At 52.4% G+C, this 13865-nt stretch overlaps 1 protein-coding gene across 1 annotated transcript in view; it reads right to left on the reverse strand.

Moving 5' to 3' along the window:
• Window positions 1-782: 782 nt before the first annotated feature.
• The window catches only part of SLC6A11 (solute carrier family 6 member 11), a 126986-nt gene continuing 113903 nt past the window's right edge, over window positions 783-13865 (reverse strand). The window contains exons 10-14 of the mRNA XM_045808240.2: window positions 12947-13084; window positions 9075-9177; window positions 8116-8216; window positions 7106-7276; window positions 783-3200 (exon numbers count right to left, since the gene is read on the reverse strand). Coding sequence (XP_045664196.2) covers window positions 3048-3200; window positions 7106-7276; window positions 8116-8216; window positions 9075-9177; window positions 12947-13084 — 666 coding nt within the window. The 3' untranslated portion in view covers window positions 783-3047. The remainder of the gene's footprint in view (window positions 3201-7105; window positions 7277-8115; window positions 8217-9074; window positions 9178-12946; window positions 13085-13865) is intronic.

Consider the following 13865-nt stretch of genomic DNA (forward strand, 5'->3'; position numbering starts at 1 on the left):
TCTTTGGAAATCCCAGACGCAGAGTTAGAGATTTTTGTCTAAGTTCTCAGCAATGCTACACTTTTAGAGCTTGGGCACTGTTCATTCAGGATGATAATTACTGGTGTGAATACAAAGCTTTACCAGTCCTACTCAGAGCTCACAGGATCTTCATAATCACCCTGAGTTTGAAACAGGAGCTACTATCTTCTTTATAGAGATGAGAGAATTGAGGCTGGCAAGGGCAGATCCTGGAGCCCAAACCAGGGCTGTGCGCTTCAAATCTCCATGTCTTTCCATCCCACCTTGTCTGCCTTAGACATGCAGGTCTGCCTTGCATGGCGGGTCCATGAGCTCTGTGGCAGCCACTGTGGCCATGATGAGGCAGCTGCTGCCTTCTTTGGGGCTCACAGCATGAGACACAGGAAGGCAGAGTGATGAAGAGACTGGGCTTTGAGTTCAGACGGACCTGATTTCTCTGTGCCTCGATCTCCCCTATCTGTAAAGTGGGGGAAGTAATACATAAAATGGGGAGGTGCCTGCTTTATGGGATTGTTTTGAAGAGTAAAGAGACAACTTCTGAAAGCACCTAGCCCAGAGCAGACATTCAATGTACGCTGAGCACACGGCAGGAAAGGAAGTACGGGCTCCTGAAACAGCCCTGGGTGCTTCTAACTTGTAATCCTGAGTTGAAACGGCAGCCACCGAGGATGGAACTGAGAGGGTGTTGCAGGTGCAGCGAGCAGGTGATGAAACCCGGGGAGGACAACTCGATGAACACCACTCTGCTAGGAGCCACCACATACAGTTTGTTCATTCCTTTAATTTTTAAAAATGAGTAAGCAGACAATCATGTGCCCTTTGAATACCCAATAAAAACGTTCATTATGTAAAACAGTACAACCTTTTTCATTTTTTAATAATTCTGTAAATATCTCAGAAAGGATGTATTGTTTCTAATGAATATCAAAAAGTCACCACAATGACATTTCCCCTGCCCCCATGTTTCCCTCCCTGCCCCACCCCAAGTTGCCCAAATACTAGTAGGAAATTACAAAAAACAAAGAGCAAAAGCCCTCCCTCCGCCCTGCCCCATGAGTAGTGCTACGGGAGTGAAATGTTAAGTGCCACAGGTACAATGCAGTGCGTCTTGTCCCTAGGTCTCTAGCGAGGCTTCAGAGCTGTAGGTGGAGAACCGGTAGCAGCAGCAGTGGGGAGTCTCCCTCCCCGGGACCTGGTGGGAGAACAGTAGACGAGGACAGACACAGCAGAAGGCTCAGCATGAGGCCCGATCCTCCTGGGTCCACTTCCTGGGTCCACCAGATCCGACAGCTCAGGGACAGCCAGGCAGGCCTGGGCAGTGTGTGCAAAAGGGGGCCCAGAACCAGGCATCCCAGCCCGCCCTGGGGGGCACTGGGCATCCCTTCTAGCAAACTCGGGCTTCAGATGGGGGCTGGCCAGACCAGAGAAGCTGTCAGTTTGGAAAGTTTCAGGTGAATCAAACATGTGGGTTCCCTACAGGAAACTAAAGCCTTGGTTTGGAGAAAGCTCTTGTTTCCACCAAATAAAGCTGGGGACATAAAGGAAAAGGATAAAGAATGCACCTTCCCTGTCCCCAAATAACTCAGAATCCAAGACAAAGGGCTGATGAAATCCAATTAGAGAGAGAAGTCAGGCAGAGAGGTCTGAGGCAGCATGGGCCTCGCCCCCACCAGCCCCAGGCCTGCACAGAGGGACGGATGAGAGCCCGGTTCTCCTCTCCAGTATAAGTGCTGAGGCTTCTCAGCCTCCCTGGCGAGGGATGCAGGTAGGATGGCTCCCAAAAAAGGGGTAGGGAGAGAAGTTTCTGCTGGTGATAAGAAGAAGGATAGGGAGGACTGAGAGGTAGCAGGAAAGCAGGAGAGAGAGGAGGGCAGAGGACAGTAAGAGAGAGAGGAGGCGGCAGGCAGATGAAGGGGCCAGAGGACAAAACCAGGCTCCAGGCCCTACTGGGGTTCCTTCCCCTGGGAAGCTGGTGGAAGTTCTTAGACACAGATCCTGGCTGGGGCAGCGGCAGGACAGGCAGCTGCAAAGGAACAGCAGCTGCTTCCGACCCCAAAAACCAGCACGCAGGTAACTCCAGCCAGCTCAGGGAGGATGGAGAGGCAGACATGACAGGGAGAGCAGATGGACAGGACAGGAGGAGCCCTGTAGTGGGGGCTGAGGACCTGGTCAGACTCCAGAGAATGGAGCCACTCACAGATGCATCAACCTAGAGTTTAAGGGGAAAACACCACATCATTTCCATGACAAACCTGATTTTAAATAAGCAGGGGGAGGCTTCAGAACAATTAAAGGTCAAGGTCAAGGGCAGGCCTCCCAGCCAGGGAGACATACCAAGAGAATCCCCAAGAGAGGAGGCCAGGTTGGGAAGGACCCCAGAGATTACCTGATCCTGATCCAGCCCTCCCCATTTGGGAAATGGGGAAACTGAGGCCCAGGGAAGGGATGGGAGCACCCAAGGTCACTTAGTGGGATCAGGGCAGAAAGATCACTTTCTCTTCTCTGACACAGCCTTGCTGTCTGCAAACCCACTGCTAAGAGGTTGGGGATGGCGAAGGCAGGATTTGAAGGCAAAGCCCTCCCTGGGGGCATGAAGGAGGGGCAGCTGCAATGGTCAGGGACGAACAGGGGACATGGACTGGTCGGCTAAAAGGCTGACAGAGATCAGGCATCACTCCCACCCCACCTGCCCCACAGCCCAAGTATAAAAGTTTGACCATATGATACAACTTCTCCCTAACCCCTAGAAAACATTGGTTAAAACCGTCCTAGCACAGAAGATTCTGCTAGTCCCTGTACAGTATTATCTCTTCATAATGTTACTTACATGATAACTGGGGGCAAGGAGGGGAATGGGACTTTAAACCAGAGTGTACATGGCCACCTTAAAATTAACTTGTTAATAAATCCTGTGCAAAACGAGCAAGCCTCTATCATTAGGTGAAGTACGTGTCTCAGGTATTCATTTATACACACGGGGTCGGGGGAGGGAAGGAAGGAGAGGCATCCGAGGTGGCAGGTGTGGCTCAGAAGTGTGTCTCCTTCTCTGTGATGGCTGCAATGGTCCCATCGCCCTTGAGTTTGGCGTCACAGTCATTAACCGTCACCGTCCGTAGGCCTGCCCCAAGCTTGCCCCGCATTTTCAGATCTGCGCTGGGGATGGTCAACTTCCGGAATTTCTATGTGATTGGAGAGAAGAACTGTCTGAGAGGGACTGCCAGGGTCTGGGCGCCTGGCTCGGCCTCTCCCAACTGTACCGGTAGACACTGCGGGCCATGGAGCCAGCAAGACTGAGGTCTGGGCCTCCTCACTGTCACTTAGAGCTCTGTTCTGCAGGATGAACTGACCTCCCTGGGTCTCACTTTCCTCTGGAAAATGGGGACCACAGAGGTACCCACTCCTGGGGTTTGCTGAGGAGTGACGAAATGGCTTGCAGAAGTGCTTAGAATTGTCCCTGGCCTACTGTGGGTGTCATTGGGGCTGACTGCCTCATCCCTTCCTCCAGTGCAGACAGAGCAGCTGGGCTTTGAATCTCTGCTCAGCCACTCACTAGCTCTGTTAGGCAGCTCACCTAACCTCTAGGAGCTGCATTTTTCTCTTCTGTGGAATGGGAGAACAGTGCTGGCCCGAGAAAGGTGTTGCAGGAGGGAGCTACAGCACCTCTAGGGCTGTTTCTGTGATTGCCAGATACATGGGTATGTTTCCCACAAAAGGGATGTCATCATGGGGTCACTGTGGCATGTGCCGCATGCTCCTTGGGCCATGTGTGAAGATGGGAATATTAGCACAGCCATGGCCCCATGCTACCTTCAAAGTTGTCAGCATTGGGCTGGGCACGGATGGTGTGGCTGTCATGCCTACTGTACCAAGGAGGGAGCAGAGGTCACAGGCAGACTCCCGATGCAGGCTTCTGATGCCACGGTGCTGCCTGGGGCCCCACACCTCAGGTTCACATATACTCTGCAGGGTCCATCAGGGGAAGGCACTGGACCAGGATTTGGGAGGTCTTTTCTGGGCATAAATCTTTTCCATAGGAAGGCTGCAAACACTTTTGGAGGTCTGCTTTTTCATGATCAAGGTTCTCTCTTCTCTTCCAGATGCTGCCATGCCTAAGAGGCTGACTCTGTACAATGCACAGGTGGGATTAACAGGCCAGTTCCCCCATGCTGAACACCATCTGTGTGCCAGACGCCACAACAGGACAGGACTGAGAGCATGGGCTTCAGAGCTGGGCACTTGGGTTTGAATCCCAGCTCTGTCACTTCACCGGGGCAAGAAACTTAAGCTCTCTGTGCCTCAGTGTCCTCATCTGTCAAAGGAGAACAAGGGTGCCTGCCTCCTAAGATTAACACGAGGCTCAGTTGTGTTGACCTTGCCACAGATGAGCACAGATTCTGCATCTTCTCAGGTAAGTACAACTGACCCCATTTTTCCTTCCAGAACCTTCCTGTCAGCTGGCAGAACCTTCTGGAAACAGGGGGAGGTGAACTAACTGGCACAAGTTTCTCAGTAAGGAAGGCCTGGAAATCAGGTTTGCTGTCGTTAGTAAAGCTTGCTCTTGGTGGAGGCAGGTGCGTGGGCTTAGAGAGATGGAAGCAGCTCAGGAAAGTAGCCTCTCCTTCCACCTGCCTACGCTCTGTCCCTCCATGCCAGGCCTGAGCGAAGCTCTGGAGGATTCGCAAGGGGACACTGGGCATTCCTGAATACCAAAGGCCACTGAAAGTCTGGGCAGGGGCCTGCAGGGACCAAGGACATGGTTTGGTTCCAGATCAGAACTGACTGCCCTTGACCTACATTCCCTGCGAGAGCCAAGGAAACTTTCTCAGGGGGCATGAGCAGGCTTGAGAAAGAGACTTTCCCTCTTGGCTTGGTCTTTCTGGCTGGACATGTGGCTTTTTTCTGGAACTTAGGCCCTCCGGTGGGCAGGCAGGCTGGGTGAAGCCGACTCTGAGCTGGCACTCACATGTGGGTGTTTGCACACACATCCACTCCCATCTCCCTTTGGCCTTGTTCTGGGAGAGAAAGGTGAACCCCTGAGATCTCTGGGGTGGCAGTGGAGCAGAGACAGGGCCCCTCAGTAGAGCATAGCCAGTCCCAGCAGAGGAAGGAGACAGCAAAACTCAGGTGATGAGAGCTCAGAGCTTCTGCTCTGCCACTCTGAGGCTGTGTGCCCTTGGACAAGTTGCTTCACTTCTCTGTGCTTCAGCTTCCTTATCTGTGAAGTGGGGGCAATAAGAGCCTCCACCTCACAGGACCGCTATGAGGATTAAGTGGTGTAGTGTTTGTAAACAGAACAGTGTCTGGCACACAGCAGTTTGCTAAATGAGTGAGAAATTGACTCAAACCATCTGATGTGCCAGCAGGTGGGAAAAGAGGGTAAAGAGCTGGCGAATGCTCTGGAGTAGGATGGTGTGGCTTATAACTCTACCAGCCACCAAGGGACCACATGCAGCACTGCTGATGGGAAATCCACAGAGACAGAAAGGGGGTGTGAGGTGTCTGGGGTGGGAACGGGGTAAACTGTGAATGGGCAGGAGTGTCACCTTATTAGGGTGACAGACATGTTTTAAAGCTGATTCATGGGGATGATTGTAATATGCAGAACACAGAAAGTTACTACAAAAATCACTGAATTGTATACCCCAAGTGGGCGAATTTTAGGATACATAAAACAAACTTTAATAAAATTGTTTTTAAAAAACTTGGTATCTACTATGGAAATTAGTATGAAGTTTCCTCAAAAAATTAAAAATAGAATTACCATATGATCCAGCAATTCCACTTCTGTTATTTATCTTGAAAGGAATATACTAACTTGACAAGGTAGGTACAGCCCCTCCAACGTTCACTGCAGCCAAGACATGGCAGTAGCCTCAGTGTCCATCAGTGCATGAAGGGATAGAGAAGTTACGCCCCTACGCACAATGGACTATGTATGACTCAGCCACAAAATAGAAGGAAATCCTGCTGATTGTGACAACATTCATGGACCTTGAGGGCATTACGCTCAAGTGAGATAAGCCAGACAAGAACAAATACTGTATGATCTTACTTATATGCAGAACCAAAATAAACAAACAAACAAGACCTACCCGAGCTCAAAGATACAAAGAACAGACTGGTGGTTGCCAGAGGTGGGGTAGTGGGATGGGGGGGGTGAAATGGGGTGAAGGGGGCCAAAACATACAGACTTCCACTTATAAAATAAATAAGTCATGGCGACGTAATGCACAACATGGTGACTATAGATAATAATACCGTACCGTATATTTGAAAGTTGCTAAGACAACAGATCTTAAAAGTTCTCATGACAAGAAAAAAATTTGTCACTGTGTGGTGAGGATGTTAACTAGACTTAAGGTGGTGATCACTTCACAATACATATAAATATTAGACCATTATGTTGTTACCTAAAACTAATACAATGTTACATGTCAATTATATCTCAATTTAAAAAATTGGGTTCACTAAGTTTTGGCTGTGTGACGCTCATTTTTGGTTGAGTGATTTCATTTCTCCGAGCTTCAGTTTCTCTACCTATTGGAGGCAGAAAATGAGGCCAGCACCCTGGTTTGCTCTGAGGACTAAGGGAGATACGTGCAGAGAGTCTAGCATGGTGACGACACAGAACAGGTGTTCCCCAAATGTCAGACCCTCTCCTGGGGATGAGGTCCTTCATGAACTAACAGAACAGTAAAAGCGAACGCTTGGTCACTCTGTTCCAGGTCCCAGTCTGAGTGCTTTCCCTCTACGAACTCATCGAGTCCTTATAAAAACCTCTTGAAGTCAAGAACTGCTGGTGTTCCCATTTTACAGATGAGGACACTCAGAGAAACTGGCTCACCCTCCAGGCCTCACAGAGATGACTTCACACAATGATAACCTGCCAGGGAGGGGCTGGCCGTGGCTTCCCTGGGAGACACGTGAGGGCTCATTCCTCACACACTCATTGTTCGGAGAAGACCCACGGACTTGCTCCCGCTCTTCAGCCAACTCAGGGCAGAGTCAGGCCCCTACGTGCTTCAGGGCCCTCGGAGCCGTCCTCGCCAACCCGCCACCCCTCCCCCCACCTGGGCTGTCTCACCTCAGGCAGCGTCCCCTCTGTCTTCCACAACTTGATGAAGATCCAGAGTGGGATACAGAGCATGGAGGACAGGGCCATCAGCCAGCCGATGCTGTAGCCCCAGGTGGGGTAGGTATAGATGTTGTTGTACTTGAGAGGCTTGTATTTGACCAGGAAGAAGATAAAGATGCCCTGCCGAGAGACGGGGAGAGGTCCTTGGGGGCCAGGCTTCGGCGACAGGCCCAGGCCCAGGCCTGCACGCAGGAGACAAGCAGGGCGAGGGGTGTCGTCCTCCCCCCGCCCCCCGCCCCCCGCCGTGTGACAGCCCTGGACGGGCGAGCCCTGTGCTGGCTTGTCAGCATCAGACACACAGGGAACAGACTCCCACAGATCCCAGTACCTCATCAGGGCTGTGAGACCCTTCCCACCCCAGGAGCCTTATCCCCAGCCTCTGCCCGGTCGGGAATTTTCTAGCTCCTTCTCGGGACAGCTTTCAAAGTGGCCTTTGCAGAACCACGACGGTCTGTGAAGATGCTCTGAGACACTTTGAATGCCAAGAACTGGGTGAAGAGCAGTGGGGTTGTGTTTATTAAACACGAAGACCTCTCCAAGGTGTGGCCTGAGGGGCAGAGCATGAGCTCCAACTTTACCTCAGTTCTTTGGCTTTCTCTGTTAACAGCAAAGCTAAACGTTGTCTCTCATACGATCCTTTGCCCTCATGGAGGCGGGCCCCAGCCACTTAGCTTGCAGGTACAGAATCTGAGGCTTTGAGAAAGGAGGGGACTTGCTCATGGTCACACAGCAAGCTGGTGGCAGAACTGGGATCCCAGTGAGGCCCCTCCCTGGCCAAGCCCAGAAATTGTCCCCACGACTCCAACCTAGAAAGCTGTCAGGTGCCTTGGACTCTCTGAATGCACAGAGGGTCTCCCAGGAAGCCAGCACCTCCTCAGTTTCAGCCTCGGCCAGGCTTGTGGAGCTAGAAGGGGAAAGTGGGTGAGTGGGCTGGAGGCAGCTTCTGGCAGGGCCCTTACCGCACAGATCCCGGGGGTCACAAGCTTCCAGCACCATTTAATGAGCGACAATGGCCGATAGCCAATCATGTCTTCGATGTTATCGTAGAAGCGATTGGTTCCTGTCCAGAATAAAACAGACAGGCACACACACCCCAGAGAATTTTTGTACAAGACTCAGAGGGAGGCTAGGGATGTTTGCTTTCCCCAGCCCGACAGACAAGTGACGGCAGGGACCTTATTTACCGCTTAACAACTACCAAGATGTTACATATGTGAGCTTTCAGAATACACTGCAGCAGAAGGAATTCTGGTCCGATGCTGGGAAGACCCTTCCTGACCTTGGGCAATGAGGCCCAGGAAGCAGTGAGTAGGAAACATTTCTGGGAGAAAGGTGGAAGATGGTCCCTTTGAGAGGCAGGGCCAAGGCCTGGCTGACCTACATGGGGGCAGGGGGCAGGGCTCTGAAGGGGACAGCCTGGCTGGGCTGCTAATGAGTGGGGCAGCCCGCTGGGTGGTCTGTTCCCAAGCTATGCACACAGTGGGACTATCCATCATCACTGAGTCCAGCAATCCTCATCCACTCATTCGGTTTAGGAAATAGGAGGACCAGAAGGCAGGTGCTGAATGAGGGCCGGCCACTGTGCTGGCTGCTTTGCCCACACTATCTCCTATTTCGAAACATGGTGAGGACTACCCCATTTTACAGATGGAGAAACTGAGGCTCAAAGGCAGAGGCACTGGCCCAACGTCACAGTGCCTGAGTGTGGAACCCCTCCCTGTGCTGCAGGGGTATAAGAACAAGAAGCTCTCCTGACAGGTGTGAAAGGCTGAGCCCCTGAGGGGAAGAAGGAAGAGGTGGATACAGATGGAGACCAGCCGCCTCTGCGCTCTGAGCCCACATGGGCCCCAGGCATCCATCCACGTGCTGGGCACCATGACAGGCTGCTGGGGTGTGGGTGAGCCCAGCCTCTACTTACCATACACCCAGCCGATGCAGACACACTCAAAGATGGCCACAAAGAGAAGGCACATCCCGCTGGCGGCATAGGAGTCGAAGAGCTGGAAGATGTACATACCGCCCTGCAGAGCAGGAGGACACATACATGGACGGAGGGATGCAAAGACACATGGGAGAGCAGGGTCGGCCAGCTGGCCTCGGAAAGGCCCTCTGCTCGGCCCTGTGGCTACCATCAGCCAAGAGCCACTTCCACCAGAGCAGACTGCTTCTTTCTAGTCTCTCAAAACACACCCTTTGCACTTGGGCACCCCTTAAGGTAGCACCCTCTGGGGTTGCTGGGCTTGCGAAGGTTTGTCTTGTCTCTGCTCCCCAAAGGCCAGAGACAACACAGAAAACCTGAGACTGGAGGTTGGGCAGCCTCAGCCCCTTTCCCTGTTGGCTCTGACAGCCTCCCCATTGGCCTCCTTGCCTTGAGCCTCACCCTCTCCAGGCCTCCGCACATCAGCTTTCACTAGGACCTTTCTGCCATGCAAACCCATCATGTCACTCCACGGTCTAACCTTGCCCCTTGGCTTCTGTCAGCCTACCAGTCAGAGCAGCCCTCTCACTTGACCCTGTCTCCCCTTCCTCCCGGCCGACTTCCACGTGCTTCCCCCTAACAAACTAAGGGACAGTCTCGCCTCTGTGCCTTTGCACATGCTGTTCCTTCTTTACTTGGTAAGTTCCTTCACAGCTCAGCTCAAATGTCAACTCCTCCAAGAAGCCCTCTCTGACAGCCTTGTCTTCTCCTTAGACTCTGTAGCACACTTTATGGATTCTGTTTTTTAAAAAAGTTTTCCCATCAGCTGCTCTGTTAGCTCTGGGCTTCTGCTGGGGAGGCCCCCACATCAGTTCTCTGTGTCTCCTGCCAGTACGGGGTCTGACTCAAAGTGGGTCTCCAATAGATCCAAGCTGAATTGTGTGGAGTGAGAGCCCTGTGGGAGAGGGACTCTGAATGGCTCGTCCCCAGCTGTGTCCCTGTTTCTGGTCAAGGACTTGGCGCACAGTAGGTGCTCAATCTTTGTGGGGTGCAGGGATGACGTTGGCCAGCTCTATGGTGTATACATCTGTGATGATGGACTTTAGGGAAAGGCCAGGGAGGTATAAGGTCAGCTGGCCTAGGTGGTCAGGAAGGGTTCTAAAAGGAGGGATGGCGTCTGGGCAGGCAGAGGAGGGGCAGCCAGCTGCAGCTCTCAGAAGGGTTGGGATCTACATAGAAAATCTTTATAACCCATGACAGCCCTTAAGGGAACACAGTCAAGAGCAGGAGAAATAAAGTGGAAAAGGGAAGGAGGGTTAGGTTGGGGGAGGTAAGAGGCAAGGACAAAGCCTGGACAGCCTCCTGTATCTGCCACAGGGACTTACTTGGAATTAAGCTTCTGGCCTGTGCTCCCACGGCCTCCAAGGCCTCCTCCTACCCTCTGAGACTGCACACGGCTGGGACTGTTTGTTTCCTCACTCATCTCTTCAGCTGGATTTGGGGCAACATCTCGATGCCCAGAGGCCAGACAGATAACACAAGGGAAAGAGGTGTGCCGGGTGTGTGACACCAGGAAGTGGTGGGGCTGGCGCTAACTGGCCACACATTTGGCCACACAACGCTGGTTGAAAGTTGCTGGGAGAGGCAGCCTGTGTGCGGCCAGATCTGCAGATTTTTCTAGGAGATGCCAGAAATCCAGATTTTCATGAGAAGTCCTTCTCTTCTTAATTGTTGTCAACCTCTTCATGTTCTTAAGAACGCAGCAGGGGTGAGACAAAGGGGATCTCTGGGACATATCGGGTCTAGGGCCTTCTGCTGGTGCTGGATGTGGTGGATATTCAGAGCTCTAAGAGTAAGGAGCAGGTCTGAGGCTCCTCTCTGACTAGGAATGCGCTTGGCCTTCTGAATTAAAAGCTCAGACCAAGCTCCTAACTGCTCTCCTGAGTATCCTTCCATGAACATCACGTGTACACGTGCAGCCCTCTCCAAGTACCAGGTTCTGATTAACTGCTTCCCATGTCTCGGTCCACTTGATCCTTACAGTGTGTGTAATTACAAGGCAGGCACAACTGCTGTCCTCAGTATTCATAGGGGAAACCGAGGCACAGAGCAGTGAGAACACTTACTGCAGTTCATCCAGCTAGCCAGTCGTGGGACTGAGGATTGAACCTAGGCGGTCCTGCTGCATAGCCCATGCTCTTAATTCTCCACCACATTGCCGTGGTGGAAGATAAGAAATCTGTGGCCTATTTTTTCCCCAAAGCCGAGCTTTAAATGTGTATAAATGAGGGAGAAGATCCTGGAAGCAATTACTGTGAAAGCTGAGGCCGACATGGCCCATTTGGCAATTTGAACTTCTCTGGTGCAATCACTCACAGATATTCCTGTATGGAGGCAGAAGGTTGAATTGTGAAGCCCAAGTGTCTGCTGATTAACGGTCAGCACAGTACTATTTTCCTCATGGGCCCCAGGGGCCATGAGGCAGCCCTGGGCAGATCCATGGCCTCAGGTTGAAGGGTGGGCATGGAGGCTCTGCAAGGGGGGGCACCCAGGGCCAGAGGTCCAGGAGGGTCTTCCGCCAGCCTGCTCCAAGTCAGTGACACCCTTGCCAATGCCTGCTCTTCTTGTAGCCCTGTTCCCATCAGCTTCGTTAACATATCACATTAACCCCCCAATTTGTATGTGACAAGGACTCTACTTTGTGTAATTAATCAGCACTTAATGAAGCCCTGCTCATTGCAGGGCTGGTTTCCCCGTGTGGGGAAAGGAGAGATGGAAACGGAAAGTGCCGCACCATTCATTTGCTCAGAGCTGATTATCACTCCCATTAATGTGACAATGACTAGGAGCAGTAATAACACCGGCCACCATGCCCTGAGTGTCCACCCCCTGCCAGGCCCCAGGGGCACAGAGCTGGGCAGGGCCAGCTCCTGTCTTCATGGACCTCGGGGCCTGGTGAGGGAGACACAGGTGAACGGGAGAGGTCACTGAGGGCGGGACAAAGGCTGGGCTGAGCCTGGAACAAAGCGCTTGAGGAGGGAAAGCAGAGGAGCCTTGCAGGAGGCACCCTTTGAGCTGAGAAGCAGGGGATGAAGAGGATCCACAGACCAACCTCAGTATCACCTCCGCTGCTTCAACGGACTGGAGTTCCCTCATGTCTTTCCATGTTTCTTACAAAACCTCTTCTTGTCTCTAGGCAACAGTTTTCTGTTTTTTTTTTTTTTAATTAATTTTGTCAGTGTGGGGAGAAAGATATCTATCTCACCTTCCCAAGGTACTTGCAAAAGTACTTATTAGACAGGATGGCTACAGGAGGGGAGAGAAACATGGTGTCATGAGAGTCTTAATGTGGGGGGTCATGGTGAACTCCTCCTCACGCACAGGCCCAGCGGAGATGGGAGACAAGGGGGGCTGGGGCTCAGACACACGGTGCCTGAGGTGCCAAATGTCTTCATGCATGTCTGTTCTCAGTGATCTTCCAGAAAAGCCTGCTCTGAACTTTGGGCCAAGAGCAGTACCTAGTTGAGGGGTCTGTAGCTGACATTGTCCCTTTCACCCAGAAGTACTGTAAGGGTGGATGACTACCAGATAACCCCAGTCTTCTCTGTGAGTTTTACTCCCCGCTGGTGGCGACCATGGTGACCGTAAGCTGAGCATTCACACATGTGAAGACGTGTTCAGGGCTTCATGAGAACTTCCAATGATCTCCACAAAGAGAAGAAAATGAGTCCTAGAGAAATACTGGACCTGGCCAGGGTCACACGACCAATCCCAGAACTGGGATTTTCGTCAGACCTGCCTAACCCAGAGCCCGGGCACTTAACCTTCGTGTTACCATGTTCACGTTGCTTACTTGTGTCCACATCACTCACCTCTGTGAGCATCACGAGGCCCAGAAAATAGGAGACGACGGACAGAGCCAGGATGAGGAGCTCCCGCCGGTAGCCCCTCCGGAAGACCTTGGGGTACATGTCCACCACAGCAGTCACGAGGCTTTCCACGCACACAAACTGGACAAGGCAGATAGGACGGTGTCGGGCCCGAGAGAAACCCTGTTCTTAGTGTCCCCAGCTCTGGACAAGTGCTACAGGCCTAACCCCTGGGCTTCCCTCCCACTGGGCCTTACCTTCCTTTCCACACTCACACTGACAGAGGGCCCGAGAATAATAATAATGCGGGCACTTCCAGAACTCCAGCAAACCCATGTAACAGATGAGAACACTGAGGCTCAGCAAGGGGAAGTAACCTGCCCAGGGTTGCTCAGCAAGGAAGTGGCAGAGTCAGGACTTCAACTGGGGTCTCTTGACTCGAAGGCTAGTACTCCTTCTCCCCCGTGCTTCCTGTCATGTGCCTATGTGCTGGACCCTGTTCTGGGGTCAACTACTTAAATGAGATGCTGTCTGGGAGGCAAGATGGGAGTCTCTGTAGCTGTTCTGAGAGCTCATTGCTTGGCTAGGGGCAGGCTCTGGTCAGTCTCTGTGAGCAGGGTTTGATTCCCTCATTCTCTAGGACTGTGAGAATTCCCCTGTCCTTTGCTTCTGCTGGGAGGTGAGCTAACACCCAGCTCCTCTGTTTCTGCTATGGGACTCTCTGGGCCTGCCCAGACTGTGCAGGCTAAAGACGGCAGAGCTCGAGCCACTGTCTGCTGGGCCAGACACACGGTATCCGTTCTATTCCTACTCACGCATCAACACCTAGCCCGCATATCCCAACACACCCATCGGCCCCCTCCCTGGTTCTCCCAGCACTGTGGGCAGATCTCCTGCATAAGCCTTTTCCTGACTGCTCCTC

Source organism: Ursus americanus, chromosome 14 (genome assembly GCF_024610735.1).
Source record: "Ursus americanus isolate L20-20 chromosome 14, mUrsAme1.1.p, whole genome shotgun sequence".
NCBI lineage: Eukaryota > Metazoa > Chordata > Mammalia > Carnivora > Ursidae > Ursus > Ursus americanus.